The 22,199-nt window shown below is 43.1% G+C and overlaps 2 protein-coding genes across 4 annotated transcripts; one reads left to right on the plus strand and one right to left on the minus strand.

Annotated features, from left to right (window-relative positions):
• The first annotated feature begins 290 nt into the window (after positions 1 to 290).
• On the plus strand, positions 291 to 8,888 carry LOC110216677 (uncharacterized). 3 transcript variants are annotated; one of them, XM_020998533.2, is made up of 5 exons: positions 291 to 392; positions 1,431 to 1,769; positions 3,273 to 3,477; positions 4,412 to 4,502; positions 7,582 to 8,888. In XM_020998533.2, the coding sequence occupies exons 1-5, from the start codon at positions 358 to 360 to the stop codon at positions 8,067 to 8,069; spliced, it is 1,158 nt and encodes a 385-aa protein (XP_020854192.1). In that variant the 5' UTR covers positions 291 to 357; the 3' UTR covers positions 8,070 to 8,888. The 3 variants fall into 3 exon arrangements, with proteins under 3 accessions (XP_020854192.1, XP_020854194.1, XP_020854193.1); XM_020998535.2 differs by lacking the exon at positions 291 to 392 and adding an exon at positions 406 to 1,324 and having other exon boundaries at positions 1,428 to 1,769; positions 7,582 to 8,886; XM_020998534.2 differs by lacking the exon at positions 291 to 392 and adding an exon at positions 406 to 1,324 and having other exon boundaries at positions 7,582 to 8,886.
• A 5,807-nt stretch (positions 8,889 to 14,695) lies between these two features.
• Positions 14,696 to 20,729, minus strand: LOC110216748 (homeobox protein EMX1-like). Its single transcript, XM_020998705.2, has 3 exons — positions 20,052 to 20,729; positions 17,503 to 17,687; positions 14,696 to 16,900 (listed from the first exon to the last, which is right to left on the minus strand). The coding sequence occupies exons 1-3, from the start codon at positions 20,380 to 20,382 to the stop codon at positions 16,733 to 16,735; spliced, it is 684 nt and encodes a 227-aa protein (XP_020854364.1). The 5' UTR covers positions 20,383 to 20,729; the 3' UTR covers positions 14,696 to 16,732.
• Positions 20,730 to 22,199: the final 1,470 nt, after the last annotated feature.

Raw genomic sequence — 22,199 nt, forward strand, 5'->3', positions numbered from 1 at the left:
GTTGGACCAGACGGCCTCTTAAGTTCTTTTCCAGCTATAAATTTGTGATGCTATGCCCTCTTGAGCAGAGCATCCTAGGCCCGGCTCTAAGTCAATACGGAGAGTGTCGTCCAAGGTGGGCAGGTTCCGCTCGGTCCCTGCCTGGGTGGGCCTGCTGCTCTTCCCATCCACTGCCCTGCGGTTCCAGCCCCTAGCGCAGCCAGGGAAGCAAGAAGGGAATCCACCGGCTTCTTGCGCCGCGCACGTGCACGCGGCCAGGCGGCCCCCAGAGCCTCCTTGTGCGCGTGCGCGGGGGATCAGCCGGAGGAACAGCTCGAGCCTCCGCCGGCGGAGCGCGCGCTAGCGGCGTGACAGCGAATGGAACAGCAGAAGGAGCGCGCTCCCCACGAGGGGTAACGGACGCTGCGCGGCTCGAGTCCCCGCCGCCAACCTCCCCCCCTTGGGAGGAACCAGCCCCCTGCCCCAGGCCCTGGCAGGAGGGGGGCACCCCAGCATCCTCTACCTGCACACAAGGGGTGTCCCCCCGGGTCTCTGCTTCCCCACAAGGACAGTGGGGGGGGGGGTTCCCTGCTTTCCCACGTATAGAGTCCCCTGAAGGGGATCTCAACTTCCCTACAAAGGGGGTGGGGGATCCCGCTTCCCCACAAGGAGAGTGGGAGGGGGCGTCACTGCTTCCCCAAAGGGCAGCCTGGGGGGGAGAATCTCTGCATGTCTACAAGGGTGTGGGGGGAGGGGTCTCTGTTTCCTCCCAAGGGGAGCCCGTGGAGATCTCTACTTCCTCACAAGGGGAACCCCTGGGACAGTCTCTGCTTCCCCACAAAGGGTATCCCCTGGGGGGGGAGAAAGGTCTCTGCTTCCCCAAAAGGGGAATATGGGTCCCAAGAGGACCCCCCCCATCTTTGGTTTCATACAAGGGGAGTCCCCTGGGTGTCTCTGCTTCCTCACAAGGGGAATCCCTGAGGGGGCTTCTGCTTTCACACAAGGGGAATCCCCCTCAGAGTGCTTCCCCATGTCTGTTTGCCACATAGAGAAGGACTGAGTGTCTCCTCCCTTTCATACCAAGGGAGTTCCATATTCCCAGAGTCTTTGATTCCAGAACAGGAAACTTCCTAGCAAGAAGGAATCTGTTACCCTCAACTCCTTTGAATCCATCCAGATTTCCATTAGCAAAAGGTACCATTCCTTCTTGCCACAGACTGGCTTCCCTATTGGAAACTTCTGCTCCTAGCACTCTTCAGAGGGTCCCTCTCTGAAGGGGGGGAAAGTCTGTCCCTTCTCTCTCCAGTGGTTCTAGGTGGAGCCACTAAGTGACTCTACATCATTTGTAAGTATATCTGAATCTTCTGGTCTCTACTACCTGGCATTTCTTGGCATAGAGTCTAATTAGCATGAGTAGGGACTTCAGTGATCACTGGTTCTTTTCTCAGCAGGACAGTCAAGGAAAAAGAATGGTACCCAACTCATGTGCAGTTGACAATTCTTAGGGCTCAGAATCTACTGGCCAAAGGACGCTGTGGGTTCAGCAATGCCTATGTGATCATCCGGCTCCAGAAAGAGAAATATATGACCTCGGTGGTGCGTCACAACCTAAGTCCTGAGTGGAAAGAGGATTGCATCCTTCGGTTGCCGGGTAAACTGGATATTTTGGAGGATCCTAACCTCATCTTAACAGTCAAGCATCATTCACAGTGGTTCGCAGACCAGTTCCTGGGCCAGATATCCATTTCTGTGAAGCAGCTTTTCCAAGACAAAACCAAGAGGAACAATGAGTGAGCAGAGTTGGCTTTTCCCACACACAATTGAGGGATTCTCACACACTTAAGGACAGATTCAGGATTTCTGAACTCTTCCTCATTCTGCTGAAGCAGGCAGCGGGAGGGAATAGGGGTAGCAGGTGAATAGACAGGGACGCATCATCATGTCAAAGTCACTATCCTCTGCAAGGGATAGTCTAGGATGAAGACCTTGTGAATTAGTAGGGCTATCCCTCTAGAATAAATTAATCTTTCTCATCAACTCTCCCCTCCAAAGGTAAAATGGACATTTTATATCAGGGGTCCCCTAGTATGCATGGGCTGCTTTAAGTAAAAATCACAAAATATTAAACCACATCAGTGTCTTGGACCCATGAATCTTTTCCGCTTCCTTGAAGGCTCAAAGCTATAATCCCTTTAGAAAGTGACTATATGATCCTAGCAATAGGAAAATATTTAAATAAGACCAAAAAAGTAATTTAGGGAATGATTTTCCACCTTGTGATTAGGCCCTTGCCTGACTTCCCTGCTGCCATCTACCCACTAACAATTTCTCCACCAGATGAAATTCAATTGAGTCTACTGTTATCTAAGCTGGTAAAAGGTTAAATGAGGAAAGAAGCTGAAATTATCAGCTTTAATGAAATGTTTAGACTACAGATTCATGAGTTTCAGTTTCCCATTACCATGGGTAACCAAGAATGGGCTATAAATATTACTGGGAATACACTTGAACAATGGGGGGGGGAACAACCTAAAAATTGCATTTTTAGTAAAGGGAGAATCTTAAGTAGAAGAAAATGAGAGAAGGGATCAGGCCATTGAAAGGGTAAAACAAAGAAATTAGTGGAAGGAGGAACATATATTCCTGGTGATCAAGGTGGAGGAAAGAAAAGGAATAACTGAGGCTTGTTACTTCTAGAATTTTCTGTAAGAATGCCTTTGGGTAAAGGGAGACTAAAAAGGATAGTTTAGCATATCAACTACTTCTTTAATCTCTGATTAAGTTCAGTTTTTATAGGACCACTTGGTATGAGGGAATCTTTTTTTTTTTAGATAGGCAGTGGGGTTAAGTGACTTGCCCAGGGTCACACAGCTAGTAAGTGTTATGTGTCTGAAGCTGGATTTGAACTCAGGTCCTTCTGAATCCAAGGCTGGTGCTCTATCCACTGCGCCACCTAGCGGCCCCTGTATGAGAGAATCTTTTGTTGAACAACATGTTACTCATTTTCTTTAAACCAGGGAAACACGTTAACCAAGATGGAGAATGTGTTTGGTAGCAGACCCAAAACATAGAAGGGAAATGGAAATAAAAGAGGAATCTGGGTTTTGTGAAGCTAGGAGGAAATTCTATTTTAGCTGCCTGAGAAAAGATTCATTTTATGTGTAGGGTAAGATTTCAGTGGCTGTGGTATCACTGGCATAGTATGTGGGCAGTTCCTAAAGTGGCAGAAACCAAAGTAGGGTAGCGTGGCTGTTCTAGCTTCCAGTAACTTCATGGGAATTTCTTTCATGTAGGTGGTTCATCTTGCAGTCCAAAAGCAGGAAGACCAACAAGTATCTTGGGCGTCTACAGCTCAGTATTCAGTTCATGGAGATTTCAGGCCAGGACAGGGAGCCGGTTTTTCCAAGAGACAGTGGGTCATGGGCATCCTTTGGCAAACTGCACAGCAGATTAATGAACAAGAGAAGCAAGATTTATAAAGCAAATCCTTTTCCTACGGTAAGTAAGAATCTGTATCTCCTGACATTTTTCTTTTCTAATCTTTTCAGTTTTCCTCTTGTTTTTAAAGAACTTGTTACACATTAATCTCTTAAGAATGATATGATTCAGGGCAGCTAGGTGGCATAGTGAATAGAGCTCTGGCCTTGGAGTGAGGAGGACCTGAGTTCAAATCCAACCTGTCACAAAACACTTACTAGCTGTGTGACCCTGGGCAGGTCACTTAACCTCAATTGTCTCACCAAAAAAAAAAAAAGAATGATATGATTCTTGGGGGCAGCTAGGTGGCACAGTGGATAGAGTACCAACCTTGGAGTCAGGAGGACCTGAGTTCAAATCCAGCCTCAGTCACAAAACACTCACTAGCTGTGTGACCCTGGGCAAGTCACTTAACCTCAATTGACTCACCAAAAAAAAAAAAAGAATGATATGATTCTTGGGGGCAGCTAGGTGGCACAGTGAATAGAGTACCAGCCTTGGAGTCGGGAGGACCTGAGTTCAAATTCGACCTCAGACACTTAATATTTAGTAGCAGTATGACCCTGGGCAAGTCACTTAACCCCACTGCCTAGCCCCTCCCCCCCAAATGATATGATTCTGACCAATATCAAGGTAAATTGAAATGTGGAAGGGCCTGCTCTTTAAAGCCACAGTATAGGGATTATGAGGATGTGGCAGCTAGTCTCAAGCAGCCCCTAAGTCACTGCAACATTAATCCTCATATACAGGGACAGAATTTCTTTTAGTACCAAAACTTGAGTAAATTTCAATTAATAGTTGCTAGGACTTCAGATTCCTCAGCCTTGAGGCTAATTAATTTGCCAGATTTCAGCTTAGGAACCTGCCAGATGGCTGTGAAATAGTATCTCACATGTAACTATAGGGTTTTCACATCTACAAGATCCATTACCCTTTGTTTGTTGCCTGTTTCCAGCCCAGTATTGGCGACTACAGCTATGTTAGTGAATCGGAGAAGGCATCAATTACTGCCCCTAGCTCTTCAGGATATACATTTCCAGCTAGAGGTGAGTTGTTATTGAGAGGGTTGGAAGAGAACAGTATCTAATTTGATAAGAACCAAACTTGACCTTAGGTTAGCGGTTTACTGCTTGTTCCTCCCTGCCACTTCCATACCATCCCTCTGCTTCTGTCATTCAGTAACCTTCTCACCACTGAAGTTGATTCCATCAGTTTATATATCATCCTATCCAAATCCTTGTTACAGTCATCTATTGACCCTTAGGTCATTCCTCCTTCCTCAAAGGAGTTCAGTACAAGTCTTCCTCTTCACCTTAATCCCTACCTACTTACTTGAGGTTGCAAATATATATATTGATGCCCCCTAAAAATCCCTGGCCATCTAGTTCAACAACCTCCTCAACTCTCATGACTTACACCTTTACTCCACTGCCACCACACACAGAGATACCCTTGGTCTCATCATCGGCTGACAGATCTACCTCTGTGATTGGAACTCTCAAATTCCTCTCTACTGTCACAAACTCTTTTCATTCCATCTTTCCTTCCGCTTCACTTCTCTTAATCCTTTTCTGTGCTCTCACCAAGTACTCCATCTACTTCATCCCTACCTACTTTTCCAATCCATCCTCACCTCCCCTCTCCTCTCCTCCCCCCAACCCCTGTTCTGTACTCATTTCCCTCTCTTCCCATGTTTGACCCCATAGTTAGTCACCCCTGTGTCTCAAGGACTTTGTGACTTCCTTACTCTCTTGTCCTTTTGACTCTCATACCATACTCACCCTCAATCATGGATTACTCCTACCATGTGCCTTCTCTTTTCCTTCTTGTGCTGCAGAACGCTAGTTGAGCCCCAGGACAAATTTATGTTAATCTAATCTCAACTAGGATCTTACTACTGCACAGCGATACTTTCTTTGTCTACTGACTCCTTTCCTACTGCCTGCAAACATGCTCAAATTTTCCTCATCATTAAAAAAATGTATCACTTAACCCTGCCATTTCTTCAAGTATCATTCTGTATCTTGCCTTCATCAAATTTCCTAGGAAAAAATATACACATTTGTCTTTACTTCCTTACTTTCCCATTATCTTCTTAGCAATCTTAGATTGAAACTACTTTCCCCACAGTTGCCAGTGATCACTTTATTGCTAAATCTGATGGCCTTTTCTCAGTCTTATCCTTTTACCTATTTGTAGCTTTGGGTACTATTGACTCACCTTCTTCCTCCTAAAAACTCCTCCTCTGGCATTCTTGATACTACTCTTACCTGGTTCTCCAGTTTGTCCTAGTGCTGCTCCCTCTCAGTCTCATTTGCTGAGTCATTATTCATTTCCTGCTCCCTTGGGGGCGGAGGGGAGGATATCCACAAGGACCTGTCTTGGGCCTTCTTCTCTCTCCACATTCTCTCCTGGTAGTGTTTTCATCAGCTCTCACAGGTTCAATGATCATCTCTGTAGAGATGGCTCCCAAATCTATATATCCAACCCTAATTTCTCTCCTGAGTTCCACATTATCAAATGCCTACTAGATATTCTGGATATCTCTTGGCCCTTCAAACTGAACATGTCCAAAATTGGAGAAGGGCCCTGAACCGGTCTCTCTAAAACTGCTTCCCTGTTTCTGTTGAGTGTACCTGCATCCTCCCTATCACCTAGGTGATATCTTAAACTCATTGACTCTTTTCCTTCCTCTCACTCGTCTTAGCTAGTCAGTTGACAAATCTTGTTAATTCTTTCTCCACAACATATCTCCCAAATTGGTCCCCTTCTTTCCTCTCATAAGGCCACCACCCTAGTTCAGGCCTTTATCACCTCTCAACTGGACTACTACAATGACCTCCTAATCGATCACCCTATTTGCAATCCATTCCCTGCCCAATCTGTTCTCCACACAGTTGCCAACATAATCTTTTTTTTTGTTTTTGTTTTATTTAATTTTATTTAATTGTTGGTCATAAAGGTAGCCTTCTCTTTCAGGAGGTAGGGAGTATTGGTGAATCATGATAGAAAAAAAAGAAAAGAAATGAAAATACTTCATTTAAACAATAAAGAGGAGATCAAAAGGAAATTCAGAAGGCTAAACAAATAGGACAATTTTATTTTTATTAGGTTAGGAAACTTTTATAAAAGCTATAAAAGGAAAGCCAATACTTTCATATATAATCCTCTCTCTGCTGCTTTTTTAAATATAAATTTATTTTTAGTTTTCAACATTTACTTTCACAAGATTTTGAGTTCCAAATTTTCACCCCATCTCGCCCCTCTCCCCACCCCAAGATGGAGTGCATTCTGAATACCCCTTCCACTAGTCTGCCCTGTCTTCTATCTCTCTCCGACTTCTCTTATCCCCTTCCCCTTCTATTTTCCTGTAGGGCAAGACAGATTTCTGTACCCCATTTCCTGTATTTCTTATTTCCCACCAACATCATCTTTCTAAAGCACAGATCTCACCATGCCACTCCTTTGTTCAATAATTTTCAGTGGTCCCTGTTGCCTCTAGGATAAAGTAAAAACTCTAGTTTGGCATTCAAAGACTATCACAACCTGGCTCCAGTCTACCTTTCCCAGCTTATTTCACATTACTATTCATAAAGTACTCTCCAGTCTAGCCAAACAGTTATATTTGCTATTACCCAAACTTGGCATTTCATCTCCCACCTCTTTGTTATTGCATAGGCAATCCTTTATGCTAGCAATGCATTCCCTCCTCACTTTTGCCTCTTAGAATCCAAGATAAGCTAGGTGCCACCCCTTAAGAGAAGCTTTATGATCCCCCCCGACTGGTAATTCTCCTCTCCCTCCCTCACCCACTAGGTTATTTTATAGTTACTTCTCTGGGTATACTTTGTATTTCTGTGGTAGAATGTAAGTTCCCTGAGGGCAAGGCTTAATTTTTCTCTTTGTTTTTATATCTCCCCACATCTAGTACACTGCATTGTCCATAGTAGGCATGTAATAAATACTTGTTGTTTCTATGACATTTTGCCATTGACAAGCTATACTAACTTTCTGAGTTTTCAGAAAGTCTTTACTCCAAACTAGCTAACTTTGGAGTGGGTAAATTATTGCCTCTAGTCTTTCTGTGTTTCTTTCTTTCTTTTTTCTTTTTGTTAAATCCATTAGCATCACCTGTTATGCTGGCCCTGGAAACAGATGTCAACACACAAGACAGTACTCAAGGCTTGGGGTTCAAACTTCATTCCTGCCAAGAGATATTCCAGGATTTAAATCAATGCACAGATGGTATCAGTTCGATACCAAAGCATTCAAGTAGCTATCCAACCATGTCACCTTCCTTACTCCGGCTGCCACACCAAGAGGCTCCAGACCTGGCCAGCAAGGCACTTACTCCATTCAGCAAAAAGAAATCAAGCCTCCCGAAGGAAAGGGACTGTGAAGACTTTTGGGAGATGTTTTCAGAAAACTTAGACTGTACATCCCAGAATAGTCTACATACTAACAAGACATATTGTTCATCTGCCCCTTCCTTCTCCCCAGTGCACCAGGTTCCTAAAGAGCCTGCTTCAAAGAAACAGCAAAGTTCGTCAAAGGGCTTCCATAGTTGTTATGGTTCATGTCTTCGTTGTTTCGGTTTATTCCCTGATGCATGACTGTTCCTGCTGTAACAGCCTTTTTACTTACCAGCCTGTGTTTAAAAAAAAAAAATTGACCCATATATACATGCTAAACATGTCTTTAAAATGCACCATATTTCATGTAGAAGAAAATGTCAGTTCCTTCCATCATCATCCTACCGCTATTCATAGCTGGTACAGGCTTAGTTCTGTACAAATTCTGGGCTCCTGACTCTTAAGTTATCCCATATTACAGACTTAAGATGCACAACTACTAAAAAGAGTTTATTAACTTTCTGTCAGGGTTCTCCTCTCTGACTCCCTCTGTAGGGGAGAGATCAACTTAATGATTTCCCCAAAACACATTTAATTCTGTAATTCATTTATTAAGTAGTTATAGGGTCAGAACACAATGCTGGTCATTAAAAGTGCTAAGTGTGTTTGACCTGGCATTCTAATACCATGCAGGGGAAATAAGTAGAGGGTATTTTATGCATGCACAGCCCTTTTGACTTTATGATAGGGATATATATGTATATATGTAGCCTGCATGCATAGAGATCTAGAGCATGTTGTCAGAGAGACTATGGTCCTCAACAGTACTGTTCACGACTTGTGATTTAATAAAAAGGAGGACCTTCTCTGAGTGACTGTACTACCTTTGTGACCTTGGGTACATTACATCACTTGTCCTCTCTGTGTCTCAGTTTCCTCATCTTTAAAAAGGGCATTGATTAAAATGACATCTAGGATCTCTTCCAACCCTAAATCTGTGATCCTGTGACTTTACCCAGATTTTCTTAGTGTGTCATTTCATGGGGATACTTTACAATATGGCCATTTTTACTTTTTCTCTTCTAAAACTTGACAGCAAATTTTCTTGGCCTATTGGACCAAAGACCAGTTCAGAGTCTCTGTAGCCTTACAGAGTTCTATAATATTGAGCCAGATCACACCCAGTAGCCAGCATTGGAAAGAAATTACACATTCTTTGTGAGCCACTGTGTAATTTTTGGACTGATTTACACTTAGCCCAGAAACATCCATTTCCTGTAGCCTAGACCAGAGGGGTTGAACATGCTGTTTCATGTGGCCTACAATGCTCCAGAGTTCAAACCAAATTAAAGTGCAATTGGGAAATTTAGCAGAATAAAAATACAAGAAAGCATCAATAACTTACATTTTAGAACTAAGTCCTTGTGCACCAGCAGGGATCCTTATGTACAGGTTAGCGACTTCTTTTCTATTTGAGTTTGACATCACTACCTAGACCACTTTTCTAAAGCAAATCTACAGATAATACATCAAGGTTATAAACAAATATTAGTCACTGAATTTAGGTCCTTTGTCCCATTCTATCCACAACAGGTTGTAGAAATGGTGCAATGACACGAAGTCTGCAAGGTTGAATCAAGAGTTCTACCAACCCTCATTTATGTCCAAATTGATGAAATCAGTGGTATGTAACATTATAATGGTACAAAATTTCATAGGGAATGACCTGTACTTTAGCAAGATGAAGAAAGGTATACTACATCCTTTCAAGACTCCAGAGAACAATGTGTGGATGTGACCTAACAGCCTTCCCCCAATTCTTATCATTCATTGGCTTATTCCTATGAAACTAGAGATATTAATACTTTGGAATATGAAAGTATATGTTAATGCTTGGACAGCAGCAGGAAAAGAGGTAAGTGTGATGATATGATAGAAATGTTCATGTATTACATTTCTGGAGTGAGCTCCCAAACATGGCAACTAAACTGGAAGGAGAGTCCAAGCTGGAAACAAGTTGGCTCACTTTGCTTTCCAGACCCTGCCTCTTAGTCTTATTGGCAGGAGAGGTGGGAAATAAGCAAGTTATCCCTTCAGCTCTTACACTAAATTTCTCATATGCTTTTACTCTGCAGCCTTCAGAAAACAAACACAAAAAGCTTCTGGGATGTGGCTATCAGAAGCTAATAAGGTCAGCATATTCACTGTTTTGGGGTTCTTGGGGGACAAGAAGGAAGCTTAAAGATTGAGAGAGACCAGCCCAGCGCAAAAGGATTAAGACCTGTTCTTGGCCTCAAAGGGCAGAACTAGGAATTAATTTACAATCCATATAGTTCAGGCCCTTTGTTTTATAAATAAAAGTAACTTGACCAAAGTGACATGGGTGATAAGTGGCAAACCCTAGCTTTAAACCTAGTTCCTCTAAATCCAGTGTTTATACTATGCCATATTGTATTCTGTAGGGTTTTTTTTTTAAAGGCAATTGGGGTTAAATGACTTGCCCAGGGTCACATAGCTGATAAGTGTCAACTGTTTGGTCTGAGGGCACATTTGAACTCAGGTCTTCCTGACTTCAGGGCTGGTGCTTTATCCACTGTGCCACCTAGCTGCCTCCTCCATATTGTATTCTGAATAGCTAGCTGTTAACTTCTGCATTTCCTCCGTCCCACAAGAGTGACCTTCCACCTTCCAGAAGGCTCTTTTTTAATATGATCAAAAGCGCATCTTTGAAAGCAAGAGCTAGTATTTACAATAGGGAATACTAGCTTTCCCAGCACAAATAAGCAAAGTAAGGATGTTCCCTCTCCTCACTATCATTTGACATAATTCTAGAAATGCTAGCTTTAGCAATAATACAAGAGAACAAAATTGAAGGTATAAATAATAGCAAAGAGGACGCTTGCAGAGCACATAATGTACTTAGAAAACCACAGAGAATTGGTAAAGAAAGTAAGATTATTAACAGTTTGAATCAAGTACCAGGATACAAAATCCACAAAAATCATCAGCATTTTCATGTTACTAAAAAAAATAAATTCAAAATTACAGAATGCATAAAATAGAAGTTAATTAACACGAGACATAAATGCAAATAGAATACACTTTACAGAAGGGAAGACAAATAATTGAAGAGATAATATGCTCATGGTTGGACTGTAGTAATATAATAAAAAATGATACTACCTAAATCAATTTACTGATTCAGTGCTATACCAATCAAATTACCAAAGGGAAACTCTATAGAATTAGACAAAACAATAATTCATTTGGAGGAACAAAAGGTCTAGAATCCCAAGAAAAATGAGAAAAATACTAAGAGAACATAGTATTAGTTGCATTGTAGGTCTCTAAACAATAGTTATTAAAATAATTTAGTACTGGTTAAAAAAACAGAAAAATCCATTAGAGGAACACATCCAAAAATCAAGAAAAAGGAGTAACTCAACATGGTACTCCAGTATTTGATAAACCTGGTTAGATAAATTATTTAGGGAGGGACTTCTTTTTTAAAGGGAACAGCTGAGAAAACTGGAAAGCAATTTGACAGAAATTGGCTTTGGACCATCACTTTACCATATAGGTTCAAAATGGATATATAACCTGAATACAAAAGACACTGTCATGAAAAAATTAGAGGAGAATGGGAAAGAAGTATCTTTTACTGCTATGGCTAGAGGAAGAACTCAATTTTTTAAAATTGATATCTTTTGGGGGTTTTTTTTACCTCCATTTTAAAATATAGCCTCTATCCCCTCCCCTCACCCAGAGAGTTATCCCCTATAACAAAAAACAGAAGGAAAAAAGCAGTTAAAACTAAATCAAGTGTATCCAATATTGCATGCAATGTTGCATATCTATAGTACCTACCTCTGCAGATGAAGGGAGGGAGATATTTTTTTTTCATCTCTTCTTCTGGGTCTAACTTTTGTCATTATTTATGGTTACTTTTTTAAAATTTCCATTTCCATCACTTAAATCATTGTAATGTTTTTAGTTCTGCTTACTTGGCATCAATTCACATAAGTCTTCCCATGCTTCTCTGAGTCCTTAATATTTTTCTTTTTAAAAATTTATTTCTATTCTGAACTTACCAAACACTAAATAAAATGGGCATTTATATATACATAGTAGAAAAGATAAAGAGGATTGAACATGAAATTGCAGATCTCTATTTACAACTTACTTTTCTTTTTTAAGGATATTAATGAGTTTTTACTTGTAGCTTTCAAAGCTGTCCAGCTTGTCTATATTTCTTTATGGCCTTTTCTGCCTTAAGAAAAAAAAAAGATGTCTCAACCTTCTCTTTTTCTTTTTTGGCTATTCTAGCTGTAATTCCCTTGTCCTCCTACAATAGCCCCCACTGAAAAACAAAAAGCAGGGGCAACTAGGTGGCACAGTGGATAGAGCACTGGCCTGGAAGTCAGGACGACCTGAGTTCAAATCTGGCCTCACACCAACACTTGATACTTAACTGTGTGACCCTGGGCAAGTCATTTAACCCCAACTGCCTTAAAAAAAAAAAAAGCCTTTGTAACCTAGCAAAACAAATCCACACATTAGCCATGTCCAAAATTGTATGTCTTATTCTGCATCTGGAGTCTATCATGTCTTTGACAGAAGGTAGGTAGACTTCCTCATCATCAGTCCTCTGGAATTATAATTGTTCGTCAAATTACTCAGAGTTCTGAAGTCTTTTTTATAATGGTTTTCTTTATAATGTTCTCTTTGTTCCACTCACTTTCCATCATTTCATACAGATCTTTGCAGGTTTCTCTGAATGCAGTAATATTCCATGACATTCATATGCTATTTTTTAAAATCCATTCCCCAACAGATCAGCACCCACTAAGTTTCCAGGCTTTTTATTACTACAAAAAGAGCTGCCATAAACCTGTGTGTGTGTGTGTGTGTGTGTGTGTGTGTGTGTGTGTGTGTGTGTGTCCATGTGTGTCCTTTTCCTCTTTCCTTGATCTTTGGAGTATAGGGCTAGTAATACTATATATAATTGGCGGGCAGCTAGGTGGTGCAGTGGATAGAGCATTGGCCCTGGATTCAGGAGGACCTGAGTTCAAATGTGACCTCAGACACATACCACTTACTAGCTGTGTGACCCTGGGCAAGTCACTTGACCCCACTGCCTAGCCCCCTACCCCCCAAAAAATGGTATAATTGGGTTGAAGGGTACATTACTGTGCCTATTTTCCTGAAGCCCCTCTAACACTCCTCATTTTCCTTTTTTTTTGTCAGTTTTGTCTGTATGAGTGTGAGGTGGAACTTTAGAGTTGTTCTAATTTGCATTTATCTAATTTTTGGTGAATATTCATAATTTCTTATGGTACAGTAATAATCCATTACAATCATGTATCACCATTTATTTAGTCATCTCTGAATTGATAGACACATCATTTCCAGTTCTTTACTAATATAAAAAGTGTTAGTATAAGTATTTTGGTAAATGTTAATTTTATTTCTGTCTTTGACCTCCTTACAATATATTTCTAGCAGTAGGATCCTTGACCCAAAAGGTATAAGACATTTTAGTAATTTTCTTAGCATAATTCCAAACTGCTTTCCAGAATAGTTGAATCAATTCATAGCTCCAGCAAAAATATATCAATATGCCTCTCTTTTCACAGTCTCTCCAACATTACCTATTCCTATTTTTGTCATTTTTGCCAGTTTCCTGGGTATGGAATGACACTTCAGAGTCATTTTGATTTGCATTTCTGTTATTAATGATTTGGGGCAATCACTCTTGTCTTTGTTAACTGTTTGCAATTCTTTTAAATTGGGCATGGAAAGGACAGCTAGGTGGTGCAGTGGATAGAGCACCAGCCCTGAAGTTAGGAGGACCTCAGTTCAAATGGGCCTCAGACCAAATACTTGACACTTACTAGCTGTGTGACCCTGGACAAGTCACTTAACCCCAACTGCCTAAAAAATAAAATAAATTGGGCATGGAAGTAGGAGACAACATTGGCCAAATGTTGTACATATTGTCAGATTTGGTCACTATTTGGGTTTTTTGTTTTTTTCTTTTCTTTTTGGTTAGGCAATGGGGTTAACTGACTTGCCCAGGGTCACACAGCTAGTTATTTGGGGGTTTTTCCTTTATTATCAGGAAGTGTTCAGTCTGGTTGTGTGTGGTAGGGGGCAGTTTCCAGGAATGACAGTAATATAATGACAAAGGGCATCAAGAAAATGTATTAAAATAGCAAACTAAAAGAATGAACTTTTAAGAATCACAGTATCAGACTTGAAAACTGAATTTAACCCCTATGAGTTGAGAACTGGTTTCCCTCAGAAGACATGGTTAACAAGATGAGGAAGGACAAACCAATAACTTGGCTTCAACCTCTTAAGGAGATAAGGATGGGTTATTTTTAAGAAAAAGAGATTCTGCCAGAGCTTTAATTAATAGGGTATTAAGGAGGAGAGGCTAGAGAAGAGAGCACTCCAGCTGTTGGCAGATAAGCAAACATGATGGGAATAGCTTCTGATTAAAGGAAACAAAACTCAGGTGTGTGAATAACTGTGCCTGACACATGTCAGTCATTGCAAATTGGGGGAAATGGTTCTAAATTTGGAAGTACTGTTTCAGACAGGTGTCACTCATAGGTTTGGAGTGAGGCAAAAGCAGAATAGAAAAAAAAAATATATATATATATATATATATATATATATATATATATATATATATAATATATATATATATTATATATATATATATATTTCAGAAACCTCTTAGAAAGTAGTGTCCACCAGTAAGGCTGTTCTCAGCAGTAATAAGGCATCTTTGTCCATCTGGTGTCAAATTGATAAAATCACCTTTCCCCCCATAATACTTCCCTCCTTATCCCAGCATAGAAGAGACATGACACGGTCAGTTTATGCACCAAAATATTTAATTTTTCCATTAAATGGAATAAAATATTTCTTTCTGATTCAAGCATTATGGTTTTGAGAATTCACAGGCCAAACATTGTATACAGGTGAGGTATAATTCATATAGGCAATAAGGCAGATTTGTTCCACCTTCCTTGTCAGCCTGAAGGAGGTAAAGTCAATAATACATCAGAGGGACTATTGTCAACCCAAGTGGGAGAGGGATTTATTGTCAAAAACCTCCTGAGACAATATTACAAATGTCATGAAATCCAACCTTGCTTCCTTAACCATGGCCCACACTGCAACAGAAGGCTATCAAAGAAGGAAAAAGCATTTATTAAATGCTATGTTAAGAAAATAGATAAGCAGAGAATAGTATCCATCTCATCCTGACTAGGAGTGACATAGTAGGGAAACTTATAGTATTCCAAATTAAACTTAAACTTCCCCATAATATATCAGGACATATATCTGGGACAGGTACTGCATACAGATGTGTCAGACCTGGAATTCAGTAGGAGGAAGAGAGAAGGCTGGATTGTACTTGGGAAAATGCACAGGGCTTTTCATGCAGCAACTTGGCACAAAACCTCATCTTTTTAATACATTCACCTGGTGATGCTGTAAGGTTGAAAAGCTGGGAACAAAGAATCAGAGTTACAAGGGAAATTAAGGTTCATTGAATAGACACATGGTGGGTATACACAGGCCATGCTGTATTTCCGCATATTTTCAAGTGGCATGAGGATGATATTCAGCAAATATATGTTTAGAAAAGGAGCAGAGCCTGGTCATGTAGCAAGACTGAGGAAGAGTAGACAGCCCAAGCATCCCACTGGCATGCATGAAATGTAAGGAGACACAGCAAACACACATTGAGAAATACTCTGTGGAGGATCCATGAGAGAACACAGACAAATATCATACAAGATGAAAAGATGTGGAGTGAAAGAAGGATCTGCAGCAATGGCCAGAAGGCCCCCAGCCATTCACACAGATCCATTCACACACACACACACACACACACACACACACACACACACACCCCTACCTCTCTCTCTCTCTCTCTCTCTCTCTCTCTCTCTCTCTCTCTCTCTCACAGTTACAAAGAGTCACATCTGCCTATGTATGTATATTTGTATGTATGGAATAAAACCCCAGGATGCTCCTTGTGTCTATGTGCCAGTTGCAAAAATAATATGGGGTTCTCTGAGTAGATTCTGGGTCTCCTTTCCCCATTCTGACTCCTTAACCACAAACCTGAAGTAATGGAATGGAGGGAAGTAAGTGAGCATAGCTGAGACAACCTAGCTCAGACAGGTGATAATGGGTCAGAGACACCAGGCCTAGAAATCAGTCAGCTCCCTCTGACAGTCTCTCCTAGACTTCTCTACCCTTTGTACTCTTCAGGAGTATCTGATAAATGAGGTAGCTCCACCTGCTATCTTCAATATGGTCATTTGGAGCTCCAGTTTATACTCACAAAGCAGTACAAATTTCTTGTGAAAACCGTTTCATTTCTCGTGACTGCTTTCCCTTTATCTCAGCCATGATAAAAGTGCAGTGGCCATTTATAGGCTCAGTTCCACTACCGATCAGCACAGGAGCTGTGACCTCCTCAGTTTCCAACCTGGGGCAGTTCTTCCCTCCTTAAGCAGCCTGGTGGTTTCTAGGTACTGGAGGCTCACCATATTGGAGCCAGATTTAGTGTGGACACTTGATTGGCTTAGCACACTACATCTCAGAGATCCTGAGCTCCAGCAATACAGCAGCCTCAGCAACCCCAATAGCAGGGATTATAGGCAGGTGCCACCATGCCCAGCTCTGAAGAAAACTTTCATGAACTTTTCCAGTTTGTTACCTTGCAGTCTTGAGTGGGTGTTAGTCTCCAGTTGTATTTAAAGTTACCTTTGGAAAATTTTGAAAATCCATCAGTCTCATCAAAGAGGGTCCTGCCTCTGCCATCGAACTTGTCCCAGGGCTAGGCCTCAAGCATTCTTTCATGAGAAGGTACCTTCCAGTCCCCAAGAGCGCTCCTAATTTTCAGATGTCACATCAATGTCCTCATCAATGCCCTGCCTAGCAGCCACCTGCCACTGACTCAGAAGTGGTCCACTCTTCCTCTTCTCCTCTGCTGTTGGGCATTCCTCCTCCATCTTCTGCCTTTTGTGTTTTGTTCTACGATTTTGGAACCATACTTTCACCTGCAGGAGGAGTCTAGTGAGATTACATCTTCCCAGCCTGATAAGGGGATTTGTTCTGTGAAGTTTGGATTCAATCAGAAGGCCACACCTGAGCACCTAGAAGGCCACAGTTTCCCCACCCCTGGACTCTTAACTGGCCTCAAACAGAGAAGATATCCTCCATCCCCTTTCTTGCATTCAGTGAGAGGCCTGTAGCTTCTATGTCATAAGTTAGTCTCTCTAGAGGGTAATCCAGGGTACTTCAGCTCTACTTCCCAGGGAATTCTGTGGCTAAATTCTTGGACTTCACTTCCTCTCTCACCACATTCTTTTTATTACACTGCGGTCTGGAATAGCCTCTTTCTGGATCTTTCTACCATTCTCTTCCCTTCCTTTTCCCTAATGAAATACTACTACTGAGCTCTGGGAAATGTGCTGTGACTACACAGGCTGGAGTTTGTGCTCAATACACCAAGGAGCTACTCTGACACATGCTTGAGAAGAGTTTGCTCCTTTTCATTCAAGTCCTTGTTCCTGGACATAGCAGGGGAACCAGAAGGAGATGTATGTGGTTTAGAAATGACTTCCCTCCTCCCCCCTCCCCACTACCAAAAAAACAATACCTGAGTTTCCGTTAGACACAAGCTGTTTGCAAGCTGCTTCCTCTCTGCTCCCACTACATAGTGGTTTTTTTCAAAGGCTCTTTCCAGCCTCAGGAGCTGGGATGGGGAGAAAGCTGTCCGGATTCTTTTGGGCTTTCGAGTAAAGGGCCCACAAAGCAGCAGGCTCTCAGCAGAATGAATTTCTCCTGTTTGAAAAGAAAAGCCTCCAGTATTCTCTGGTTAACCTTTCCTGGCTAGTGTCCGAGACCTTAAGTGTTTCTATCTGGTTGCCAGGGCAGTATAGAATAGCACCCTCATCCTCCCTCCCTAATTCCCCAGTAACTTTCCTCTAATGCCCATCCTGGCATTGAAGTTTAGGTGGAACAATAACAATAGTTTATAATGGCTCCCATTTCTTAGACTCAGAGTCCTGAAGGCCTGGATTAAAATCCTAACATTTATTTTCAATCTCATCATTGATCTGGGTGACCTTGAATATAATTTAACCTCTCTAGGCCTTTGTTTACTCTTCTGTAAAATAAGTGTGCTTGTTAGACTGGATGGTGTCTGAGAACCCTTTCAGTTCTAAGTCCTAGAACCACCCCTATAAGCTAGTTCTTGGCTCCCATTTTTATTGCTTCCACAAAGGAAAATGAAGGGCACACTAGGAGAGGAGCAGAATGAGAATGAAAGTTCCCCAGGTTCTGCCAATATTTCTGTGACACTCTCACCACTTCCAATTACCTATGTCAAAAAGGGAGCTAATGAACCTCAGATGAGGGAAGCCTGGGTCTAAATGATCTGTATTATTTGAGATTTCAGTGCAGTGCAGTAGATAGTGATTGGAGTTGGACATAGGATGGGGAAAGGAAGCTTTCCAACCTCTGTTAGAATAACTCTAGGCAAGGGCAGCTAGGTGGCGCAGTGGATTGAGCTCAGGACCCTAAAATCAGGAGGACCTGAGTTCAAATCAGACCTCAGACCAAATAGTTGACACTTACTAGCTGTGTAACCCTGGGCAAATCACTTAACCCCAATTGCCTAAAAAAAAAAAAACCTCAAAAAATTAAAAAAAAAAAAGAATAGCTCCAGGCTTCTCACTGCTGCCTGGGATAGACATGCTGCTCCAGGTCCCTGGTTCACCAGTCTGTGTATGCATAGACCTGGCCAGTTGTTTCTTCCTTCTTAGTGTGGTAACTTCAGGGTTCTGATAACTTTGTGTCCCTGAACAAGTCACTTAACATCACTGAAACTTTCCTCATCTGTGAAATGGGTATCATATTTGCCCTATCATATTTGCCCTAGCTGCCTTCCCAAGCTTTTAGGGAGGAGAATGTTTCACAAGTCGGAAATCATTATAGAAATAGCAATCATTAGTACTGAGCTTTGGTAGGGTGATGCTTAAGCACTGTCTCCAGTTCCTAGAAAGGTGTATTCCTGCCTACAGAGTTATCAAGTCACAGGAGGATCTGTGTAGTAAGTGACCAGTGTTCTTACTGGAGCCCAGACACTGACTTAGACTGAGGGCTACTTCGGTGCCGTGAAGGAGGGAGCCTTGGAAACCGACTCTTCCAAAAGTAGCGCTCCCCCTGCCCCGTTTCCATTACGCCGTTTCTACAACTGCAAAAGAAAGGCAACTCTCTCCTTTGGTACCATCCCTGTCCAGGACCCTGATCTCCATCCCCCGTCCCGAAACACATTTATTCCGTCCCTCTCTTTCCCTCCCTCCTCCTTTGCACTACGTGTCTACAAATAGATAAACCCCCTGCTACCCAAGGGTAAAGCCAGATTCTAGATGAAACTTTTCATCCCCAAAGTTGACCGCAGAACCACCACCAGTTCTGCTCTGTCCTACAGGGTTGGGGAGAGAGTTGTAATGAGAACCAGCTTTTGAAAGAGACTGAGTCGCGATCGTCTACTTGGTGCATTTTGTGACCTTGAGCAAGTATGTTACCCTCTGCGAAATTCGGTTACTTCGTCTGTAACATGGAAATAGTAACACTAGAACTGCCTTCCCACCCCTCCCCTCCCCGCAGGATCGGAGGTAGAAAAGGAAATTAAGTTGCTATCCGGAAGCTCCAGCTGCTATCCTAAGCGCTAGCTGCTTTCCTAAGCGCTGATTGTGCGGCCCCGCCCCATCAAAAGTGCCCAGCTCTGGGTTAGAGAGGCTACAATCTGTCTGCCTCAACTCTCTCCGTTCCGCGACCAGAGGAGCGGTCCCCACCTAACCCAGGCTCCCTTTCCTGGCCAGAGGCATCCCATACTCTCCCGATCGGGTCAGCAGTGTCCCCGTTACCAGAAGCAGACTGTCATAGATGGAACAGCTCGCTTAGAGGTCCAGTACAAACCTTTTCTCCTCCTCCTCCTCCACCACCACCACCCCCGCTCCATACACAATTCCTACCCCCCTGCTCGAATTTTACAGATGGGGAAACTAAGGCGCAAACAGGTGACATAACTTGCCCACGGTGCGACGATGACGGTGCGAGGCGGGACAATGCAAGTCCAGAGCTTTCCCCCAGAGCTGCCTCCCCGACGACGCGTGCTCCCCAAGGCTCTGTCGCACTCACCCGGGAAGCTCGGCGTCCACAAAAGGCTTCGGAGAAGCCAGGGGCAGCAACTGCACAGGTCCCGGGGGCCGGGCGGAGGCGGACCCAGGCGACCACCGGCTCCGCGGTCCGGGGCAGCAGAAGGCTCCGGGACCAACAGGCGAGCAGCCCCCCAAGCTGGTGAGGCGCAGGCTCTGGCGGGCGCGGGGCGCAGCAACGGCTCCGTGGAAGTACCCACGAGCGCCTCGATGGAGAAGCCTCTTCGGGCGGAGGTGAACATGCTGGAGGCCGGGAAAGTAAGAATGACCCGCGCCGCTTTCCTCGGGGCTCCTGGGCCACGAATGCGCTGCATCCGCACTCAGCACCATGGGTTAGGGGGCATGCGCCAGCCCGCCCCAAGGGAGGGGAAGGGGGCTGGTTACCGCCCGCCCATCCACCCCAGTGTTCCCCAAAGACCTCCCTCCCGCAAGACACGCACAACCAGGCTCTCCAGTTTTTTTCCAGTCCCAGACTTGACTGCTACTCCCTTTCCCCCCAGGGCTCCTCCCCTCAGATCCCAGCGGCCGCCACCACCACTTCCATCCAACAAGCACCACCTTGTCCTGCCACAGTTTCATCCTGACAAGGATCTTCCTTCCTTCCTTCCAATAATTCAGCTTCCCTTCCTCTGAGACTCTGTTTCAGAATTCAGAATCTCACCCTCTAGAGGCTGGAAGCAACTTCAGAGGTGATTTAGTCCAACCTGCACAACTTTCTACAACATCCTTGTTTGAAGTCCTCCCATGACAGCCTCCCAAATCGGTCCATTCGGCCTTGGGGCAGCTCTCATTGTGAGGAAGGTTTTTTTCTCCTAGCTCCACTAGAACTGACACTTTCAGTTCACGGACGACTCTGCCCTGTGGAGCCAAGGAAAACAACTTGAAGACAGTGACTACATCCGTCTCCCCCATCTCATCTTTTCATCCCCAGTTTCATCAATGATACTCCTATTTTCCTGGCCTCCAGATGATGGTCAACACCCCTTCCCCCACCTCCAGTTTGTCAATGACCTTCCTAATACATTCCAGGTGTGGCCTGATCAGGACCGATGACAGAAGGACGCCCACTTTTGTCCTTCTGGAAGCACAGGTTTAAGAGCAAATTTGTTTTGTGTGATTGTCTTGCTGCCATGTTACACGATTGACTTTATGATCCACACTCCACCACCTACCCCTATAGAACCCCTAAATCTTATACTCAGGCAGTTGTTTTAACTCAAATGTAGGACTTTATATTTATCTCTATTAAATTTAATCCCACTAGATTCAGCTCATCATTTCAGCCTTTCAAGATCTTTTTGGATGCTGATTCTATTATCCAATGTGTCCCTATACCTTGATGTACCTGGCAAATTTGATAAATGCCATTTGTGCTTCCATCCAATGATCAAAATGTTGAACAGAATAGGGCCAAGAACAGATCATTGTGACAGTCCTTTAAAGACCCACCTCAGTGTTGATATTTTCTTGGCCCAACACCAAAATTATCACTCTTTAAAAAGCAAGTGACAGAAAAAAGAAGGAAAAAAAAAAGACCAATTCCTGGTCAGAAGGGGGATAGCTTAATGGATCTTATAGCTAATTAGCTCCCTAGGGGACTGGTGATGGTATATGGACTTCTGGGCCCCTGGCTTGTGCTCTTCAGTGATGGTCTCCTGGTTGTCTGGCATGAAGTTTGGAGTCCTCAATGCATTTCCGGGGGCTCGGCCTCAATTCTAATTCGGTGTCTATGTTGCCAGAAGGGCAGGACTTCTAGCTTAGCTTTCTGAACTCCCAAATGCTACTGCTGCCTTGCTCTCCCACTGCTGCTGTTACTGGCCCAGGTGATATTTCACCATCACTTGGAGCTCCTTCATCTTGGGCTTGGTCCTTGGCACTTTCTTCTCTTCCCATGGAAACATTACCAAGATGGACAATCACTGCCTGGTTATGACTTGTCATTCAACTAGATCTAATTTCTCATAACTGTATTATCCAGTCTCTAATCCACAAGGACATCATAAGAAACTTGTTTATCACCTTTCTAAAATCCTGGATGGGTCATCCTCTCTATCTATTGCTATAGTTATGGGCAGCTAGGTGGCTCAGTCAAGCTCAGGTGGGCCTGGAGTCGGGAAGACCTAAGTTCAAA

Source organism: Phascolarctos cinereus, unplaced genomic scaffold, assembly GCF_003287225.1.
Source record: "Phascolarctos cinereus isolate Bilbo 61053 unplaced genomic scaffold, phaCin_HiC Scaffold_2;HRSCAF=192, whole genome shotgun sequence".
Classification (NCBI taxonomy): domain Eukaryota; kingdom Metazoa; phylum Chordata; class Mammalia; order Diprotodontia; family Phascolarctidae; genus Phascolarctos; species Phascolarctos cinereus.

Bases quoted from the DNA above. Each gene is read 5' to 3' on its own strand.
- LOC110216748 (XM_020998705.2), bottom strand. From the start codon at position 20,382: ATGCAGCGCATTCGTGGCCCAGGAGCCCCGAGGAAAGCGGCGCGGGTC. The intron at 17,688-20,051 runs GTGAGTGCGACA...CTTTTCAAACAG, and splicing joins GTGGACGCCGAGCTTCCCGG to GAGAAATTCATTCTGCTGAG. The intron at 16,901-17,502 runs GTATTGTTTTTT...CTCCTCCTGCAG, and splicing joins TGTGTCTAACGGAAACTCAG to GTGAAAGTATGGTTCCAAAA.
- LOC110216677 (XM_020998533.2), top strand. From the start codon at position 358: ATGGAACAGCAGAAGGAGCGCGCTCCCCACGAGGG. The intron at 3,478-4,411 runs GTAAGTAAGAAT...GCCTGTTTCCAG, and splicing joins AAGCAAATCCTTTTCCTACG to CCCAGTATTGGCGACTACAG. The intron at 4,503-7,581 runs GTGAGTTGTTAT...TAAATCCATTAG, and splicing joins ATATACATTTCCAGCTAGAG to CATCACCTGTTATGCTGGCC.